The sequence below is a fragment of the Rhea americana genome, unplaced genomic scaffold (genome assembly GCF_003343005.1).
Source record: "Rhea americana isolate MKP2758 unplaced genomic scaffold, rheAme1 scaffold_67, whole genome shotgun sequence".
Classification (NCBI taxonomy): Eukaryota; Metazoa; Chordata; class Aves; order Rheiformes; family Rheidae; genus Rhea; species Rhea americana.
This window is the reverse complement of record NW_028186834.1, coordinates 2,755,877-2,776,631: the sequence shown is the minus strand read 5'-3', so window position 1 is coordinate 2,776,631 and position 20,755 is coordinate 2,755,877. Positions and strand designations below refer to the sequence as shown.

At 41.4% G+C, this 20,755-nt stretch overlaps 1 protein-coding gene across 1 annotated transcript in view; it reads right to left on the bottom strand.

Moving 5' to 3' along the window:
• Positions 1 to 20,755, bottom strand: part of NCKAP5 (NCK associated protein 5) — a 350,376-nt gene that overhangs the window by 17,886 nt on the left and 311,735 nt on the right. Inside the window, exons 15-18 of the mRNA XM_085320938.1 lie at positions 16,140 to 16,454; positions 13,649 to 13,785; positions 11,549 to 11,678; positions 8,767 to 8,954 (exon numbers count right to left, since the gene is read on the bottom strand). Of these exons, the coding sequence (XP_085177064.1) occupies positions 8,767 to 8,954; positions 11,549 to 11,678; positions 13,649 to 13,785; positions 16,140 to 16,454 (770 nt within the window). The remainder of the gene's footprint in view (positions 1 to 8,766; positions 8,955 to 11,548; positions 11,679 to 13,648; positions 13,786 to 16,139; positions 16,455 to 20,755) is intronic.

Here is a 20,755-nt window from a genome sequence, read left to right as displayed (position 1 = left end):
CCTACCCCTCCCTTCATGATGTTTGTGTGTGATGCAAAAATAYATCCCTACTGTAGATGAAGAAGGCTGGAAAAACTATTCACAAAAATACTACTGCATTTTTCATCTCATTTAACTCTGCTAATCAGATGCTCCTCTTGGAGTCAAAATATTTTCCAGTTTCAGAAAACAAAGAGCTATTGAATACCCCTCTGCCCTACTGCTCTTATCTTGATTGAGTCAATCTAGTGTTTATTGTATTCAATTTATTTTTTTATCTTTTTCTTTTATTACTAATATCATTTCCACTATTRCAATTGCATTATCTTACAAGCTCACTAATATTTTTCATTTGTTGCTGTTAATGTGTCCTGAATTCCATTCTGGCCTACAGTATTATTATGATATTCCAATTCAGCACAGAGGGAAATGAAACCCAAAGGTTCATTTCCAAAGATGGAGAACTGAAGAGCGTCTGGTTACAAATGGCAGAAACATTAGTGCACTTTGGGCCATGCTGCAAATCACAGTAGCTCCATCTGTCAAACCTGTGAAAAACAGTTCAGAACATTTTTCACTCAGGRAAATCAGCTAGCAAATGCTACTTTTTTCAGGATGCACTTTTGGTTCTTATTAGACTAAAGGATCTRCCTACTTATGCCTAACAGCCATAGTAGCTATTAAATCCTTACATAATCTCCAGTTATTTAGACAAATAACGGAAGGCAAATTCAGAGCTCAGGGTGGAGCTGCAAGGCACAGTGCAGCGTGATGCAAGGACCTGTGTGAGCAAGCGCACGGTGCTGGGACCAAGAGTAGCGTGGTTCTATCAGCCCTGCTGAGAAACGGCCTGGAGTAACCAGGCCAGGAGGAGCCAGGTTAGTTAATACTGCAGCCACGCGGGCTCTCTGCAGCTCCCTGCATACAGCTCTGCTTTGCTCAGGGCGCTTGTACACTATCAGTCCTGGCCTCTTCCCCTGGGACTCCAGCAAATGAGCTGCAAGACTTTCTGTGACACCTGGCCAGTAYGCAAGGTGCTTAGTGAACTGAAAGGCCAAGGTTCTCTGCCTAATTTTAAAATATTTGCCGAGAGAATACAGTGATCAAGTTTTTCCACTCCCAAAGGGTGMAGTTCTTCAGACCTTACAGGGGAATCTCACAAATCTTTACAAAGGGGTTATATGCAGCCAAGACAGCACCCAAGCTGCAGTTCCGGGACAGCTTGGCGTGCTGCCTTAATTCACATRAGCCCACACATCTGCAGCTGGCAAAACACACAGGCACGCTTCATTCAGCGCCGTGAGTAATCTGGGGACTTAGCGTGACGTGACACTCGCCATGGGCACCAGCACTGCTCCTACATGCTACGGATACTTCTTCAAGTCCTTAACTTTCCTGCTGTAGCTACAGCTTCTCACTTCCTCCGCCTCTTCCCTCCAACTCGCATCCAAACCATTCGCTTGCTAGCCTTGCAGGACTGCTTCACACCATGTGTTTTAAATGCCACACAGCCTGCTGTACTATGCCAAACTCTTCACATCCCTCACCAATATCCAAATACTCTTTTAAAATCCTGTGAAAAAAGACATTTGAGTCAAAATGTTGCCACCTACCCATTCCCATAAATACATCAAACAAATATAAAACAGAGAGAACCTTTACAGTAGCTGGAGGGCTGGCCAAAAGGGGATTTGGTGGCATCGTCCTAAAATTAAAGTACTTCAGTGTTAGAGCTGTATCCGTAGAAGACTAAAACTTTAAGTTTTTCTAAGGCATGTTTTTCCTATGAAGACCCCTAGTAAAATATTTCAAACTTTTTTTTTTAATTACTTAACTCTGTCTTACAATTAGCATTTTGGCTTGTCAGAACCTTTTAAAAGCTTAATGAAGTTACGGCAAGTGTTGTCGTCTTTGTTGCTGGACTACTCTCCATTTAATGTTTTTTTTCCTAAACTCTCAGCAGTGTAAGAAACCTCAGTTGCTTCACCTAGAAGGGACAGGGAGAGAAATGAGTCTCTCCACAGCTGCAGCTTTTTATTGTGCCRAGCTAGTACCTCAGGCTAACTGTAGGAATGTTCTTCCGCGCTATACAACATTTCTTTTAAATGATACATGTCAAGTGAGAATTTGGTCCCAGGAGACTGCCTGGCACTCTTCAAATTGCTTAGTTTGTGATCTCTTCACTTCACTTTTTGGAGGCAACTTTGATGGCAAGATACTAGAAAAAAATAAGGTCTGATTAGGAATGTAAGACTGTAGCAGATCTCGGAACAGGAACTTACCTTATGGAGAGGGAAAAAAGCATGTAGAGACATGGGATTTGTTGTTATCTGGAGACATTCTAGCCTATTCCTAATTTAATATTTCTGCACACTCACTTGAATTAGACTTGAGGCTAGAAAATACATTTTTAATTCTGTAATAGTCCCATGGGTGGTATGGGAAAATCTGTTTTCTTATCAGATCATGCTCCTGTGGTTTTTGTCACTTAAGTTGTCAAATACTCCTATGAGATCCCCCGACAATAGATCTTACATCAACTTGGGTAATTACTCAGACAGGCTTTGCTTTGACGGGACAAGCCTTGCATCATTCATCTGAGGATCAGAAACCTTTGATTAAATAGAAAGGAAGCCTCAGACCCCCAAGCCCATCTGTGGGTAAATGCTATTAAGACAACTGAAAAAAATGGAAGCATACGTAGCTTAAAGACCCCCATATATATGACGTTTTCAGGGGGTCTCTGGTGCGGGCAGTTGGCTACTTCAGCAGTGCAGCCCAGCAGCAGCTCCTGAGAGCGCAGCCCGCGACGTCCCCGTGGTGGCACGGCCAGACGCCAGCTTGCCRGGGCAGCGCCGGCGCCGGGGAGCTCAGCAGCCGAGCTCTCGCTGTGCCACGTCAGGGCTGGCGCGACAAGAGCCCACCCAGGCCCGAGCAGCAAGTCTGCACGGCTCCGCRCTGCAGCGCACAGTGCTCCCGACCTGGCTCAGCCTTTGAGCCCATTTGAGCCCTGCGCTCAGAATCGTGCTGCTTTTCTTTGGGCGAAGTAGTTTATTCTGCTTTCAGAAGGGAGACGCTGAGCCCTAAACAGGCACACRAGTGTATTGCGCGGTTTGCTTCGCCTCCGTAAAGCTGCCCTTCTCAAAGCTGCTCTTGGATCTTCCATACCACCCTGAGCTAATGTGATCTCTCTATTTTGCATATCAAATAAACGTCATTCTCACTGACAGGGAGCATGAAAGGATATCTGATCCTGACTGAACTAGAATCTGTGTTTCTAGGTATGCCTCACCTGATGATTACATTAATAAACCATCTCCCTAAACCTATGCGATGATTTTATCCACCAATTCCTAACATGAAAGAAGAGTATCTTAAAACACCACAGCTGGGTGAATGACCACAGACTTATTCCCTGTCTACAAACTGCACCATGGCAGCACCTTTCTCAACCTCTTCATCTCATCAGCTCTAGGAAAGAACACAGAACTGATTCCCTCCTCACCCGATCACCTTCCTCAGTCCTATGTCTGGCAAGGCAAATAGCAAGCAGGAGCTGAGGTTTCTGTGTTGGATACCTAGGACCTGAATTATACAATCAGTGCACAGAGATCCATAATCAGCTAATTACTGAATTTGATCCAGTCCATCTAAATGCTTTCTCTTACTGACAAGGTATCTATCCCCTTACCTTCTATTCGTTTCTAGCACAATAATTTGTAAAAGTTGCTTCAAATTCCACATTTGCAAGAGCACACACATTGCACAAAATAAGGTTAAGACCTAGGTCTTCTAGGGCATTTGCTGTTTTGTTTTTTTCATGATCAGCACAGAACTTATATGAGCTAAATATTGCTGTCCCCAATTTACAGACAGAGACACTGAGGTCCTGAAGTGAAGCAGCTAGTCGGACATCACCCAGTGCTGCACTAGCTGCAGGATTGGCCAGCTGGACTCTTGTTAATATAGTAGTGCAATCAAGGTAACATTCAATTCTCACCTGGAAGCTCATAGAAATGCAGTTTCATTCTSCAGACTGCTACACTAGCTGCTTTTCACCAGCTCCCTACAAGGACAAGCTTAGGGCAAGGTTTATCTTGCTAAGCTCAGGCTAAAAGTGTGGTAYCCAGCGCAAGCTGGTTGTGTAGGCTCCCCCTCTGTGGTCCAGGCTGGGAAACAAGCAGTTGCACGGGTCACCACCTCCTTTCTGCTTTGTATTCTTAGGATGCAGCTTATTCTCAACTGATAACAGGACCCAAATCATTATCTTAGGCCTTTTCACACGAGATAAGCAGAATCCCTCCCTAGGCATATCTGATACTTGAAAAAGCTCAGTTCCCTGTGAAAGCAGTGTACACTGTCTCGCTGAAACAAACTCATAATGGCAAGTCTCTTCTAAGAGCTCCATTTAACAGTTCAAAGAGTTAACACAGAACTAGGCCCCTTCCGAAAGTGATTCAGAGAACCCAAATCAAACATCTAAAATTTGCTGGTATGTTCTCCAACAGCTGCCCGGATAGGTGAACTGGGAGAGGTGTCCAGGATACAGCTGACTCCTAGCCTCGCTCACCACTTACTGATCCCTGCAGGAGACAAGCCAAAGCAGGAGCTCATGCCCTTCCTTGTTTGCCCCTTACTCTTGCCTAGTGCTGCYGGCAGAGGTGTCTGAGCTGCATGCTTACCTGCGCTTTAACTACTGCTGTAATCCTGCAGTGCTGGAACATCCTGTATAGTATCAGTGTAACGCTCTGGGATATTCCAGGACGGCAAGTGCTGCACGATTACCAGTCMTTCCCACCCCGGCTACCAGCCCTTCTGTGGCTATTCCACTGTGTTAATATGATGCATTAGAAGGCTTGTGAGCACAGTGAGACATGCATAAACTCCCAATCTGCTCGCTCGGCTGCAAAAAAACCCTGAGTTTATCTGGGAATCGCGCCATATCAGTCCCATTTGTAAGTGCAGCCAAAACAGCAGCAACTTCCCTAATTTTTCCTTTTCCTGTATTTGCCAGTAAGCTCTAAAATCTACTTGAATTGCAAGACATGGTGGTTTGAGTATTGTATCTCCTTCATGAATCATCTGTACAACACACACAAACTCTGCTGTGTTGAGTAAGACAAACACAGAGCACACATAAGCCTCTTCAGTTAATTGAGCCCTACAGTTAAATTGCTGATGTAGTTAACATTGTAGTTGGGAGAGAAAGGTCAGATTGCTCATGTGTTATCACCGTGACTGAGGGAAAACAACAGGATTTAGAAACTCGTGGTGGGTATCAGCCCCTTCCTTGAAGGATCTTTTCTTTAAAGTGTTCATCAAGTTGTGGCTTGGAATAAGAAAGTCTTGATGATGATTCAAATGGAAGAACAGATAGGAATAAAAGGAAGGAGAAAGGGCTGTATTACAAAAAAATGTGGTGGTTGGATAAGGTTAAAGAAGAAAACACATTTTTCAAGATGCTTTGGGATCACAAGGATGATTAAGTAATAAAATCTTTAACTGACTCAGTTGCTTTTTCAYGGGAACAAAAGAAGACAATAAAGTCTTGCGTCATTTCTCATTTAATCATAAAATATGTTAATAAATAATGTGCTCGGGTAATAGAAATTTATCTTGTTTTCTAAATTCTTGTAAGAATAAATAAATCACTGGGCTTTTAAAGTCTAAACAGCCAATTAATTAACATGTGAAATTATTTTTCATTGTGAAAAAACAGTTGTGACCACGATGTCCACAAACTGCTCAGGGCACTACCAGTTATTGCTACAAGCCAGAGAAGCAGCTCTTCCCATTGGCCTCATTGAAATATCACTGCACAGGGGTCTTGCCATGCGGTGACCGCAGTGGGCTTTGGACCAGGTGCAGCATATGTTTTATGAAATCAGAGAAGTTAAAATTAATTTAAATGAGATAAAAATAATKGTGTTTCTAGTTTTGGAAATCCTCTATGAGAAAAATACACTATGGCTGTTAATTTAAATGAAAATTTTGGATCTGTGACTCAATGAGTTCTCTTCTTTTCTTTGAAATTGTGATTAATTTTTCTGGTCCAAAACACTGCAGTTTACAAAAGGATACCATTATTTCAGTATATATTTCCCAACTCAACATCAATGTATCATCAAATTTGTTTGCAGTACCAAGAGAGTTCAACCAGGACGCTGTTCAAGACCTGGCAGATAAAAACCTGGGAACAATAACTATTTTGCCTTTCAATGCCTTGAAGCCTTTTTGCATTTGCCAACCTGCCCGTTCGGCGTGCCTTTACACCAGTCACTGCCCACTGAGTGCCTCCTCTTCTGCAACTCCTTCTGTGCGGCACTTTTTTTGCTGATAAAACTTGTTGGCATGTGTATACTTTGGGGGTGAGTACGTTCAGGGAGAGGCAGACAACTCAAATGAGATCAAGTCTGGGTTAACTGAGCTTCCTGCCAGAACGTCTCATTAGAACACCCAGTCTGAAACCACTGTGTTACTGGTGCCGTGCAGTCCAATTTAATTGGGCTAGGGCACTGATACAGTACACTGCTTTTTSGACAGGCAGAGGAAACTCATTCTGTCCATCATGATACTTGCTTTTTTTTCTTTTTTAAGGCTTCTCACATGCCATTTGAGAATTAAATTCTAAGCACGTAGCATCTTCTTTTTTCAAAATGCCAAATATTATGGATGAAAACTGCTTTCTSCCCCCCCCCAAAATTTATCTCTTTTTTCAGAGTTGCTGGCCGTACATTTCCGATGGCCCCTCTTTTTTTGTGTGTAATATTCCAGATCACCCAGCTCTAATTTAAACAGACTGTGGATCTTCTTGGGTTGGACAAACTACAGCTGCAAAAAATTTGCTGTGCTGGTTCAAACAAGGAGTTTGTGGCAACCTGCTTCTCGTGGTGACTGCTCCTCATTTGTCATTCTGGGAAGTTTAATACTAGTACACAAATATCTAGTGCTTTATTGAGCTTTCAGTGTTCACCAAGAGGCGATACTGTTTTGAGAGCTATTTCAAATCCTCAAAAAGTAATCTCAAAAGCCCCCTGACATAATGCATGACAAATGCTAGTGTTGAGTTATACCTGTTACCTTCTAGTTTAATGATGGATTTTTACCCAGACCCTAAGGCTATTTTAACGAGTTTTGTTTAAGTTTTGGTGCTAATTGGGCTCTTTGCAAAGATCTGTCACATATAAGAAATGCACTAAAAGAATGAATTAAGAASAAATGCAATTCTGAGCCACTTCTCTATAGTGAAATCAAATCTAACTGCTGTGTTAATAGCAAAAGATCTTGGCCTTGAGAAGGCAGAACTGCAATACATATATATTGCTCTATGTGTGTGTTTCTCTCTCTCTCTGTGTGTGTGTGTGTGTGTGTGTGTATAAAATTAATATTGTCAACATAACCGAACAATGGATCTCTAAATGTACAAGATGAGGAATTAAGTGGATGCTGAGGTTATTTTGTCATCTATCCTTTTTAATACTGTTCTGCTACCTTTTCTCCCCTACTGTTTTTCCCAACTATGAAGCCAAATTCTTTACATTTTGTTCTTTCTAATACAACTCAAACATACTCAGATTGAATCATAGTCTGAGTACTAGCAAAATCTGGTTGGTTGGGAAATGAGGCAGACACATTTCAAGATTTTTCTTTTGAAGTTCGTGAGTCAATTTAATATGCAGTTAGGCGGGGCTTTCACGCCAGTGGAGCTGGAATAAACAGGGGCATTGCCAGTTTGTTGCACGCATTCCTTCTGCCCATTTGGCCCAGACTCCCGAAAGCCGTACRGCCCTAACTTTGGTGAAGTGTCTGACCACCTCTGAAGTTACACTGCACAGGGATTTTCTAAAGTCAAAGACTAGGGTCTGAGAAGAGATAAAAATTCATTTTCACTTATGAACTACACCAAGGTGCTACAAAAGCCACTCATTCATTGTTTTCTGCTACCACCCTTGTCTATACTGTAACATACCCCAAATGTGCTCAGTACTATGCAGAGAAGGAAAAGAGCTTGTATTAAAAAAGAAAGAAATGAAAGAAAGAAATGAAAGAAAGAAGAAAAAGAAAGAGCCAAGGAGAAAGATTTAACATACAGACAAAATGATTGCAGTGGATCAGGGCTGGGTGGCTCTATTTTCAAGCAGATTAAGTTTGTTAGAGAAAGGAGAGAAAAAGCGAGAAAGAGTTGTGAGAACGAGAGGAGAAGGCACGAGGAAAGACGACGAAAGGAAAAGAGCAACTTGAGGGGTGGTTTTCAACAGTGTTGGGTTCGCACGCTGCCAGCTTTTACATTTAAAGGAACAGAAATAGTAAGTGGATTCTGATGAAATAGGGGGAGAAAACTTGTTTCTGTTGAGCATCAGGACTGATCTTGACCAAAATTATATTTAAAAACCTCAAATAGGCAGCTCCAGACCTAACATAGAGCATATTTCAGCTGAGCTCAGAAAATTATTAGCTGTCTGTATGTGAAAGAGCAGCCATGCAGTTAAAATCTGTGTTTTCTGGCTAGCCTGAATTTCAACTCCTCTCTTATGCTAGAGTGCTAGCACTAGCCTGTCTTCACTTGTTAATTTTGAAAGTCTTATTCTATGACAGACGAGTATTAGAAAATYCTGTCTGCAAAATATCTAGTTCTTTACTCTTCTTCAGGTCATACYGTTTTTTTCAGGTCTTCCTGGTTTCAGTAATCAATCAACACACTGAGTAAAAAAAAAGCGCAAAAAGCGCTAAATAAATATAATCACAAAGTAAATGAGAAGCAATGTCATAAAAATCACAGTGACTCACATGGGGGCTCTCCTTGCCCTTGCTGTCTTTACTGGAAGCTCCACTCAGCTGCTCGATTAGACTGTAATGTGCTAATTGTTCAGGTCCCTCCTCTCCAAAATGGCCATAGAGACTGTGCTGGTATAAATCCAAGATTGACATCGGGCTCCCCAGAAAAGACTTTCTCTGGTTTTGTTTTTCTTGCTCAGCTGTAAGAGATATTAAAAATAATGTAATTTTAGAGTTTTTTAAATGTATTTCAAATGTTTTAAGGCATCTGGAACTTACTGAAAATACTAGCTCCTAACTCTCCAATGCATACAGGTACGGGTTCATACTTCACATTCACGGTGATGGAGATGGTATGAGACAGAGTGAACTAATTTACTTTATTTTGGAATTACAGATGAGATGGTTAATTTGAGAGGATCTTTCTATTTATTTGCTGTAAGTTTTCGTTCTTCTCTCTTAATAGCCTTACCTGGCAGATGTGCTAAGTTTCTTTAGCATGTCTTGGTTTGTCTACTTTTGAAAAATCTTTCCTTTTCACTTTTTAGATAATAAAAACAACAGTRTAAAATACGCACAAGCAAGATAAGGAACAAGCACTACACAATTGTTATAGATCCTACTGGAATTCAAAAAAATTAGGAGTAAAAACTCAGCTTCCAAAGACCAAGGCTCAAAACTCACACTGAAGATCAAAACAAAACCAAAGATATTTTCTGCACAAGGGAGACATGCTGAGGTGATCATTTGTTTCCTTCCTTACTCTCTGTTACACGAACTTCAACTCTACCCCCTAACTCATAGCACTAGAAGAGCTCCTGCCTCAGTGCCTCCAAAAGAACTGCAGTGGGATAAAAACCTCATGAAATTGGAGTGAAAATATTTTGTGGCTGAACCAGAAGAACCTGGAATATTTGGGTTATTCCTTCCTCCCTATTCTACTGACTTGCTTTGTAACATTGGGCAATGTACTGGGAGTCTCTTCCAAAGCCCGCTAAATCAATGGAGGTCTTTATCTTGGAGGTCTTGGAYTTTCAATAGCCTGAGCATCAGGCAGGCAGTCTCTCAGACTTGTAGCTCCCTGCTCATAAATGGAAAATGCAAATCACACTAACTTTGCAAGAGTGCAACAACAGAAAGTTCATTTATGTTTTGGAGAGTCATCGAACATAACGATCTATGCATATAAAAATATTCTCTGTGCCTTGCTTTGCTGCAGCCCCAGCCTCAGCCTCATGTGGATGTTTTGAGGTTATATCGCTTGTATGCATAAAGAAGCTGAGATCTTTGAACACAGAATGGAATGAAGTATTGTTATTAATATGATGCAAGACTTGCATTTATAGAGCAAAGAGCAGAAATCCTGATCCTAAGGAGTTACCATGGCAGAAATACTTTTGCAATAATGCTTTATAATTTTCTATTTATCTTAAATACCATTTAAAGTATATGAATTAAAGTATATTAATTTAGTATATATACCCAGTAGTTGGGTATATATACTAAATAAGAATTTGCTAAATAAAGCAATGACTTCACATCCTGTTTTGGTATCACTGAACTTGGAATCAACTTYCATTTAATGCAACTGCTTACACATTATACAATCCTTTTTTTGCAAATTGTGATCAATAAAGAAAGAATTGCTTATCAACCTCTAAGACAAAACACATTTCTCTTGTATTAGAGCATAATTTGTAAAAAGTATCGGAAGCGTTTATGAGCAAAGTCAAATTACTTGCAACATTTCATACAGATTAAAAACACAAAGTTACAGGAGTAATGTAAATAAATGGTCCTAGCTTCCTAGCCTGTTTTCTCTGTGGTGCAATTACATAAAATGGATTATCTCCGAAAATGCCAAATGTTTAAGTCAAACTCCCAGGASACACTAAAGAGCACAGTATGTTTGTCTACAATATCTAACTGTCCATGGCATTTTTAATGCATTCGTCACTGCAGTATCTGCTGTAGGTGCTAATCTGCTAGGTCAAGCTCACTGCAGTGCAGAGGGGCACCACAAATCCTACGAATCGCTGAAATACTGCTTAAGCTCTCAGAGCTTCAGTGGTGCTGAGACCTTGCACTGGCCTTTGCACTCAGCAGAATTTATCACCTGTGGGGAAGCCATCGGCTGCTTAGCACGGATAGGAGCCTCGCTCGCCTCCCCACCCGGGGACACGCAACTGCACCGAGAGGCTGCTGGCAGCACTGCAAGCTGGTGGCCACGAGAAGACGGCAATTTCTTGGGTTATTAAACATACAGAAAACTATTAACCCAAGAACTTCACTTACATGCCTTCATCTACTGGAATTTAGTAAATTCTAAACAGCCATCAGTTCTTGCAAAAAAGTATGATACTTGAAAATGGCAATATATATAGAAGACAGTGACAGTCTTTCCCATCATAACCAATACTGCTTTGATGCAGAGATTAGAAAACTATAGTCTTGATCATTGGGTTATTTTAACCTGCTAATATAATTAAAAAAGAAAAAAGAACCTGTGTTTATAGTCACCTTTTAAATTTTGTAATAATGTAACCGAAGATTTTAATTGCACCACAAGGATTTATGCATAAAACACTAGAAATTAAGCTAGCAAAAGCAGCAAGAGAGAGGAAAAAAGGTGTGACATATATAGAATAAAAGGCACATAACGGAAAAATAGACTGAAGAAAGATCTGAGGTTAAAAAGAGGAAATGAGGCAGACAGTCCAATGAAGGACATTCTCTGCTGCAGTTGGAGTGGGGATGGGAGATACACATTTCTCATGTACAAATTTTCAATTACCTTGTTTGTTGTTCTTTGTTAACTCCGCTAACTTCTCTCCTGCAGCTCTAAAATAATTTGTTTCATAGTCTGGCTCCGTCTCAGTGTCACTGCTGCTGGCAGAGTAAGTGCATACTCTCAGAGCTCTGTCCTGTACAAGTAACGGTATTGCAATCATTCAGATGAGGCAAATATATCAAAATAATGCAGACGATGATATTAGGAATAGAACATTGTATATTCATCATGCACTGTAAACAGATAGTTCAAGTGGAGAAAAGTCTGCTTTACGAGTTTAACTAATCACTTATCCTTCAGTAAATAATCATCAGTCTGACATGGGGGAATAAACACATTCTTGTCCTGGTAAATCTTCTGAGTTAGTCTGGCAGACACAGCCCAGCTTTTACAACGTTTTTCATTCTAACGCTGCTTTCAGATCTATCTACTTTTTTCAGATAATTTCATCCATCACATTCAAATTTAAAACCTCTCAAGCATCAGTAATATAATGTATTTGTAAGGTGCAAGATGATCACACAACGCACAAAGGGTTGTTGCAATGCCAGCAATTCTGCAGGCAACTGGTGAGGATAGTCAGCAGACAGGACTCACGCTTTCTATACCAACGAGCACTAAATCCTAAATTCAGCCTAAATTCGTGCCCCATGTCCAGGCATTTACGTTACAGTAATGGAAAGCCCTTAATACTCAGCTGATTCCTCACTCCATTCCTCTTCAGGAGGTAACACTAAGGATTTTGATCTGGAGTAAAGAGGATGGCTGGTCCTGAGAGGTTCCCACCAGGGAAGGCCTGAGGACTTGAACATCTCTGGAGCAGCAGCTCCGTAGAATAGAACCCMGAAAATGGGGATGAAGGCGCTAAGGCTGATATTGCTCAGTTGGTGGGATTTACAGGTACAAATGCCACCAAATAACTAATCCAAATTGCCTATGAATAGCTCAAAACAGCGCTTCATTCTATTTTTTAAAGAGTGCTTTTAATTTCCCCACTTTCCCGTGCTTGTCTCAGCTCCTAAGCGACGGAGAGCGGCAACTCCCACTAGACGGGGCGCGCGCACTTGGGCCGGTTAGGCGCTGGCGCGCCAGCTACGCCCCCGCTCAGCCCCTGCCTCCGCGGCAGACTACCGAGCAGCCCCGCGGGCCGCGGAAACGTGGCTTTGGCACTGGAGGCGGTCCGCCACGATGCCTCCGGGCGAAGGCCGCAACCGCCGYGACTCGGAGGTCGGCAGCATCGCGGCCCGCCCGCCGGTGCCGTGCCATACCGGACGCATCGCTTCCTCTCCCTGTTTCTGCCRGAAATATCCTGAACGTGGGCTATGTAAAAAAGCGACATGCCCCAGTCAAATGCGTGAATAAAGCGGACRTGCAAAAAAAGTTAAGCAATTTAAAGCAATTTAAGCCTCTTGTAATGTAAGGCTTATTAGCCAGCAGCCTGGCAGTTTCCTTGCCTTACTGCCCGCTTTTCTGAGGAAGTTTTGCCTTCATTTGCTAACCTGCTGACCCCGTGCTTCTCACGGGGCTCGATGGCCCGGCATTGCCAGGTATTAATGGCTTGACAACCACCAGYGGTAGCTTTTACACAGGTATATGCATTTGCCTATTCGTTCTTCCTGCAGTGTTCAGGCAAAGATTGAGGGACAGACGGATTAACCAAAAACACTCAGAAAAATGTAAGACTAGTTTTCCTTTCATGCTGCTTCCCAGCACATCTGATCAAACACTCCTAGCGCACAACCACGCAGACAAGGAAACCTAGACCTGAGGGAAAGACCAGACCTGAAGCTCTAACGGCGAGCAGACAAACAAAGCAAGCTGCCTAAGGAGAAAAACTGGTTGAAGGTCCTCATTTCCCTGTCTGTACACTGCCCATGAGGATACTGATTAAAACCTGTTTGTAAAGCACGAGGACAAAGGACCTTTGGGTGCTGTATCATTATTAATAAATAACGAGATTGCTAATGAAGGGTGATAAAGCAAATGATGTCGTTATTAGATTGTTAATTACTCTTTTCACTCTATTCTCTAACATTCACCATTTCTGATTCTTTACGTCACAGCACATATCTCCTTTAACAGATTCCACCTCTTAACTCATACCTTGGCTTTAGCACTTTTCTTGCTGGTCCACTCCGGAAGAACCTGTCTATTTTCTACAGTTTCTTCAAAATGCTCGAATGAGGCAGCGCTCTCAGGGCTTGGCTCTTGTCCGTTTTGCCTTCCAAGGCCAGCTATCCCTGAATTAAGAAAGATATTTAAACTGTGGGTCTCATCAGCATCTTAATGACAGTGTTTCAGTCATAACTCAATAAAAACTGGGGGCAAGTTGTGGTACTTTATTACATCAAATAACATCTTATTGTTCAAAGCAACTACTTGCATATTAGGGTAATTCCAGCAACTTACACGGCAGAATTTGATCTAAAGCCCTCTCCATTTAACAAGCAAAGCGGAAGGCATGGCTTTAAATTCCTCTATTAGATTTAAAAAATATCTGGGCTCAAATAAACAACATCCAATAACTATTTCTAGCCACTGCAGGATCTGCTTAGCTATTTTATATTCTCAGAGAGAGAACACTGTTAACATAAATATAATTAGAAGCCCCTTTCCCGCAGAAATTCGCAATCAGCTAGTCTTTCTACTTGCTATATTTGCACTATGTAAAATCAAAACATCAAAGAAGATGTATGGTGCATGTGAAATAAAATGATAATTGTAATTTGGATGAAAAAGTGAGGGAGAAGCAAAGAAATGAAAATCAAATGAAAATATTCTAGTAAAGAATGAGTTGACCCCACCATCTGATGTATACAGCTTTTTTTTAACATCTCTTCATGACAATTTAATTAAGATACAAACCTTACAGGGTTGGTGCAGTGAATATTAGCATTAAGATCAGAACAATCTTTCTGCTACTGACTTCTTATGAAGCAATTCAATGCTTGCCGTTTCTATTCAATTTGTTATAATGACAGTGTTTAATCATGGAGTCTACTCTATAGCGCACTGCTGAATTGAGGTCACACATGTGGCTATTCATGCATATAGCATATAATCTATAACCAAGATTTCTCTTCTGAATCCTTCTTAGCTGTACCATTAATTAACAGTACATTTATTTAAAAAATTGTAAGTACTAAAATATCTTTTATTTAGCTTTGATTTGAAATGAGCAGGGAGTCTCAATGAAGCATACAATATGTGTTTGCCGTCCATTATACCGTTGCAATACTGCACTGGGAATATTGCTAAATCAACTAAGTTCTGAGATGTTTAATTAGAATTCTTCTCTTATGCATCTTATGAATGTGTGCAGTAGGTTTCTTCCCTCCCAGCCTCAATTTATACATCAGCTTATTAGCAGAAAACATATTTGATGGCCTTAAAGTAAGCTTAAACTTGATATTTAACCTCACATGTTAATTAGAGGGAACCTCTCTTGGAGCTAGACTGACAGGGATTTACGCAAGTCAAACATAAGTTTCATAAGAGCAACAAATGCTTACGCTGATGAAGGGCTTACAATTTTTACCTTAAAGCTAAATCCTGCCAGAAAGCAGGAGAGGAAGGTTTCTTCAGAGTTACTTCTCCCTTTGGAATATAAACTGTTTGCGGGTACAGACTATGTGTCTGCATTTATTCAGCTACTCATAACACGGATCAGCAACCTTGATAGCAGCTGTTGCATTAATATAACACCAATAAATAAATGACATTGCACTGGGCAAACTAAAAAGTACTTTTCCCCATTAAACCAATTACTTTTACTGAGGTTCATACCATTTCTACCATTTGGATACGAAAAACAGTCTGTTACAAATATAAATGCTGTATGTMATGATTTCTGTTGCTATTGACATACATATCAGGGGCTCAAAAACCTTAAAAAAATGCATGCAACTGCTCAGTGTGCATTTATAACAAACTGAAGAGAGTTCAGTGGAACTATTTACCAATGAAAAGTTGTTTTGCTGGATTAGTCCTTTTTCTCCTTTGTCAGCTTTTGTTTTATAGTTTATAGTAAATGCACACTGCTGATAAATGACAATAAGTTGTTTTATGTTTGTATATATAAATAACTGTATAATGTAGTAAAGCGCCAAGAGTCTTGCTGAAGGTCAAGGCCACACACTCAGTGGGACAGAGTTTATGCTTTGAGGCCAAATAAGTCCATGGTCTGAGTCTAGTTTCAAAAGCGAGTCCTTATGAATGTGTCTTTTTTTAATGTCACAACATGCCTGTGCTTTGCACTTTGCAGCAAAGTCACATCCTGAATATTGCTGAACATCTACATTCTTATTCAAGTCAAACGCCGAGGCTTGCGTGGTTTTCTTTCAAGTACTGTTTCTTGAGAAAAGGACTTAAGTACTYACCACATTTTTCTTCCGCAGTTACAGATAAGCATTACGCGTAACAAAATTTCCATACGGCTCGGGTCACAAACTTGTTAACCTTGTGCTTTCATATCAAGAATATTTTCTGCTCTGCGTTTAACATTTCTGCTATCAATTGTCGCTACTACAAGAGCACTAATCAGAACAGATGTCAGGACAGAAATAATCCAAGTTTCAGTGTAATTAGCATTTACCTGCGGAAGCTGGCGCGGGGAGGTGCCGCTGAAAGGGTCGTACACCTTTGGCGGTCATGGCTGGATCCGATGTCGAGTGACTAATTACRCTTTCCGCAGCTTCCTGGCTCTTAGCGCTTGCAGGCACTTCTCGCTCGAGAGTTTTGGCTTTTACCGAAGAAGCTGGGAGAAGCACTTGCCCCGGCAGCGCAAGGGCTTCCGCGTCCCCGGCGGAGTCGTGCTTGGAACCGTGCCGCCCGGCAGCCCGGGCTCCCGCGTCCGGCAGGGGGAAGGTGCCGATCCCGCTGTCCAGCGTCCTCATCTGGCAGCCAGACCCTGCGGCAGAGGAGAACCGTGTGACGGCGAGCGGCGAAGGGGCTCGCTGGCGTTTAAAGACAGCGAAAGGGGCTATGGGAAAAAAGGGCATCTGCCGGGGAAGGTTTTTGGGGAGGAAGAACATGCTGCATTTCTTAAGCAAGCTGCGGACTCATCCTGCTGCAGACGTATTAGCCACGGCCTACAGAAAGACGCAAGTGTAGACATGTACAAGTCGCTATTCCAGCAACTAGGTTGTATCAGTACGGTCTTGCCCTGTCGTCTTCTGTTCAGTCCCACGCACTCGCCCTTCCTGTGCCCAATGAGCAAACATCGGAAGAACCACGATGGCAGCGTCCTTCCGAAGGGGATAACCAGCAAGGAGGGAACTTCTGCACTAATGGTTGGAAAATGAGCACAATTTAGCTTAAACGTCTGGAAACATCCCTCGACAGCGAGATCCGTCGGTCTGCGGCAGAGCCTCCCAAGAGGAGTSGAGGAAGCTCCCTTGCTGGAGCAATTTAAGGCTAGACTGAATAAAGGACGTGAAACTACTGCAGTGCACAAGTGTGCTCTAGCAGGAGATGCAGAATACGACCCAATATATCTTTTCCATCTCTATTTCCTATGTTCTTGAGTATCGACTTTTTTACGATACCCTCATTTGTTATTTAAGTCTGTCGTAGTTAGCAGTGCTCTGTCAAGTAATTTTCATGATTTTTTCCTCTGCAGCATTTCTGCTACTTTCTGAAATTCGGAAGTATTTCTTTTCTATAGGTTTTGCCTGTTCTTTTTTGAAATAGCATTAACATGTTCATTTTCCGCTTATAGCTTAGCCTCTACGGGCCTTATTCCATAGCAAGTAAGAAATTACTCACAGATACATATTAAATACTTATTTATGTTTCCTGCTTCCTGTCAAAGAGCAGCAGCTCATACTTACATGCCCTCATTAATTTACCTGACTCACTCTTAGTCTCTTGAATGTGATTTTCCTGACAACATTCTTGAGAGGAAGGGAAGTATTTTCCACCCAGTTTTAAAAATGAAGGGCTTAGAATCACAGGAAGATTGAAAGTCTTGAGCACATTTTTTACCATATGGGCCTAGTCAAGTTGCAAAAGCAAATAGGCATTTTCTTTTAAAAGGGCAACACGTGACCCTGCAGTAGGTGATTTCCCTCACCCAATTACCGTATCCCAATTGCTTTATTCCGCTGGTAGTAAAAGGAAACCAGGTCTGGCAGCCTGGGCTAACTGGCGACTAAATCCTCCATCACATTTTCGAGCTAACGTGCCATAATGATTATAGCAGTTGCAGAAGGTTAAACAGGAAATGCGTGAAAAAGAAAATTAAATTTGGATAGGCTAAGTCAAAGGGAATTACCGCAGCCACTGAACTCTCTTTTCTTGTAGTTATCCTCTCTCTAAGATATTTTTTGTTTTGTTTTCTAGTAGTAAAATACCTAGCTGCAGCCAGCTGGACTTTTCCACTGAGGACATAACAGAGTACAGAAAGTTAAAATGCCAGGGGTCCGTCCGTGCCAGTCACCCTACCGAAACAATCTACGGAAAAAACCACTTCAGCGCATGGACATGCAGTGCTTCCACCAACAATAACCAGTGACAAAGTTAGCAAGTAAAGAAAAACACAGAGTAAGAAAGGACTTCCACTAGCTTCTGCTTGACCAGAAGGCRGACACCATGGTGCAACGCTGCTTGTGCTGGAGAGGCAGAGCTCTGCAGCGGAGACAGGGGAGCACCCTGAAGGGAACACCCCGAAACAAAAAATCTTCAGTAGTGGCAGTGTGGTTAGTGCAGGACCCAGTTCTGCAACCCAGTTGCACTGGGATTCTGTGAATGAGTTTGCAATGTTTCTTTTTTTTTCATTTAGAGCATTCTTCAAGAAATGAAGCAGTCAGTCCTTCACCATTATAGCAAGAAAATTGACTCAAATTGTACGAGAAACACCAAAGCTAAGTCCTTTGCTCAAACTGGAAGATGAGCACTGTTTTATCTTCTAAGGTGATGATATTTTTTAAAAATGATATAATCTCTGTCCAAAGGATCTGTCTTGCCCACAGTTAGCCTTTGTACATCTAGCAATGGACCATGAAAGCAACAGCATAAAATCAAGAGCAATGAACACTAAGGGCCATACAGCCAGGAAATGATTCTTGAAAATAGTCTCCTGCTGTTCCTAAAATAATTGAGAGAGTGATGGAAGAGCACACCAAAAGTKTCACATTTAATTAAAAGGAAAAATAGTTTTAATCAATTACAGCCTTCCTTCACAGAGATTTTATCCACAATAACGGAAATACATGCCATGTGGTAAAACAGATTTTTTAAACAGCTAATTTTTAATTCTGAACAACAGCAAAAAGGGCCTGGCTTTCAAAGTGCTCAGCAGCTCCCACTATGACATTTAAAGGCAAATTTCTGAAAAATCCCGAGACTCAAACACATTCATCAATTTCGAAAAATCTACCCTAAATCTACAGTGTCTATAACAATCTATACTAGATGTTAAATTTTCACTAGTAAAAGCAAGTGACTCACTCACCCCCTAAAGCTCGTTTTATACAATAAAACCAAGAAAGTATCTCTGAGAACAGTTTGCATTACTGAATGCATGAACATGCAGTAGTATCTTGTGATGTTTTTAAAACTTTTATAAAGCAACCACAAAATCAAAAGATACACTACACATTGCTGACAGCCTTCAAGCTAAACAGTTCATGGCCCAGCTGATCTCCTAGGTTGCRCTGACACTTCAAATGACTGTTATTAGCAAGAGCCGCGCAAGATTACCTAACGACAATTTGTAAATATTAAATCTCTGATGCTGCAACAGTAATGTTCAGTAGATGAGAAACGATTCTGCAGAACATTAAAGTTTGGGAAGAACTATATTTGAGCTTAATTGCTCTTGCTTGGGAATTTTTCCTGGCAAACAAGCCAAATTCCTTGCCTGACTTGGTTTTGTTTTGCCTTTTCCCCAGCAGGCACGCGGGAAGCTTACCATGGGGCATTACTTTCTGCAGCGGACGCAGACACGCTCGCCCTCTGCCATTTCACCAAACAAGCCAGCTAGAGTCAAAAGTCTGAAATAGCCCCTTTCTTCCCTCGTCCTCCACTGCAGATTTCATTCTGGGCAGAAAACAAAGTCCCTTTAAACCTTGTAGAGCTACTTTTCTCAAAACTGAAGGCAGAAATAAGGAAAGTATTTAGAGACATTTCTTGGAGATCATAAAACTCCTTACTGCACAGGAATCTTTTGATGACACGCTGTTGCAGAAGTTGGCAAAACCCATCCTATCCATCTGTGTTGGACAACCTGACGAATACCTATAAAGCTGAGAAGCATCTTCTCACAATTTCCTTAGAAAAAACATCAGCCACTGAGCTGAAGGAATTAACACTGAACTGAAAGTTTGACTCAACTCCCTACTCCTGAATAATTTTCAGACTTAACATTTTCATAGGCAAGACGATCACCAGTCCATGTCCTACCTCCACTTGGCACCTTGGTAATCTGTGCAGTTGGACAGGCTTTGGTGCATACCAGCATCACTGGCATCTTACCAGTTTTTTCTAGTATCAGTAGACTACCAACAGCAACATTAGAACAACATGAAGTCAGAACAAAAAGGTTGCTTGAAAATTTTGTGCTATTTTGAGGGTACGGGCAAGGGGAGAGTAGAGAAGGGCCATCCACTCAGGCTGGGAGACATCAGAAATTCTAAAAATGAGATCTCCAAAGGGGCAGATTAAAACAGCAACTCCTTTGTGGGGTTCTTACGCCTTCTTCTGAAACATAAAAGTTGGAAATAAGCATAGCCCACTGACAGGAACTGACAACCTAGGATACATTACAGTCTTTCAGGGTATTCTCCTGAGAGTAGATCATTTATATTTACACCTTAAAATACCAGCAATAGATCAATAAACCTAATTATTCATCAATCTTTTGATTGCTTCTGAAACATTCATATATAAGATACCATCTCCAGCTCAGAAACTGCTTTTGTTACAAATCATTGGAGGCTGGGAGAGAAAACCCAGGGAAGCCTACCGCTTACCTTATTTTTGTGTTCTTTTTTTGGCACCTATATTGGATGCTACAAGGTGAGTGGCCAAGAGGAGCTCTTAGTCTGACATGGTAYCACACTGTTTTATGTTGTTACCTAACACACTTCTCTTGGGAGAAGAGTGTTTCTCTCTGTTTCTCTTTTTATATGATACTTGGGAAAGGAAAATCAATTTTTGGTAAAAAAAGTAAAATAAAAGATAGAGCAGTTAGCACGGAGGTAATTACTT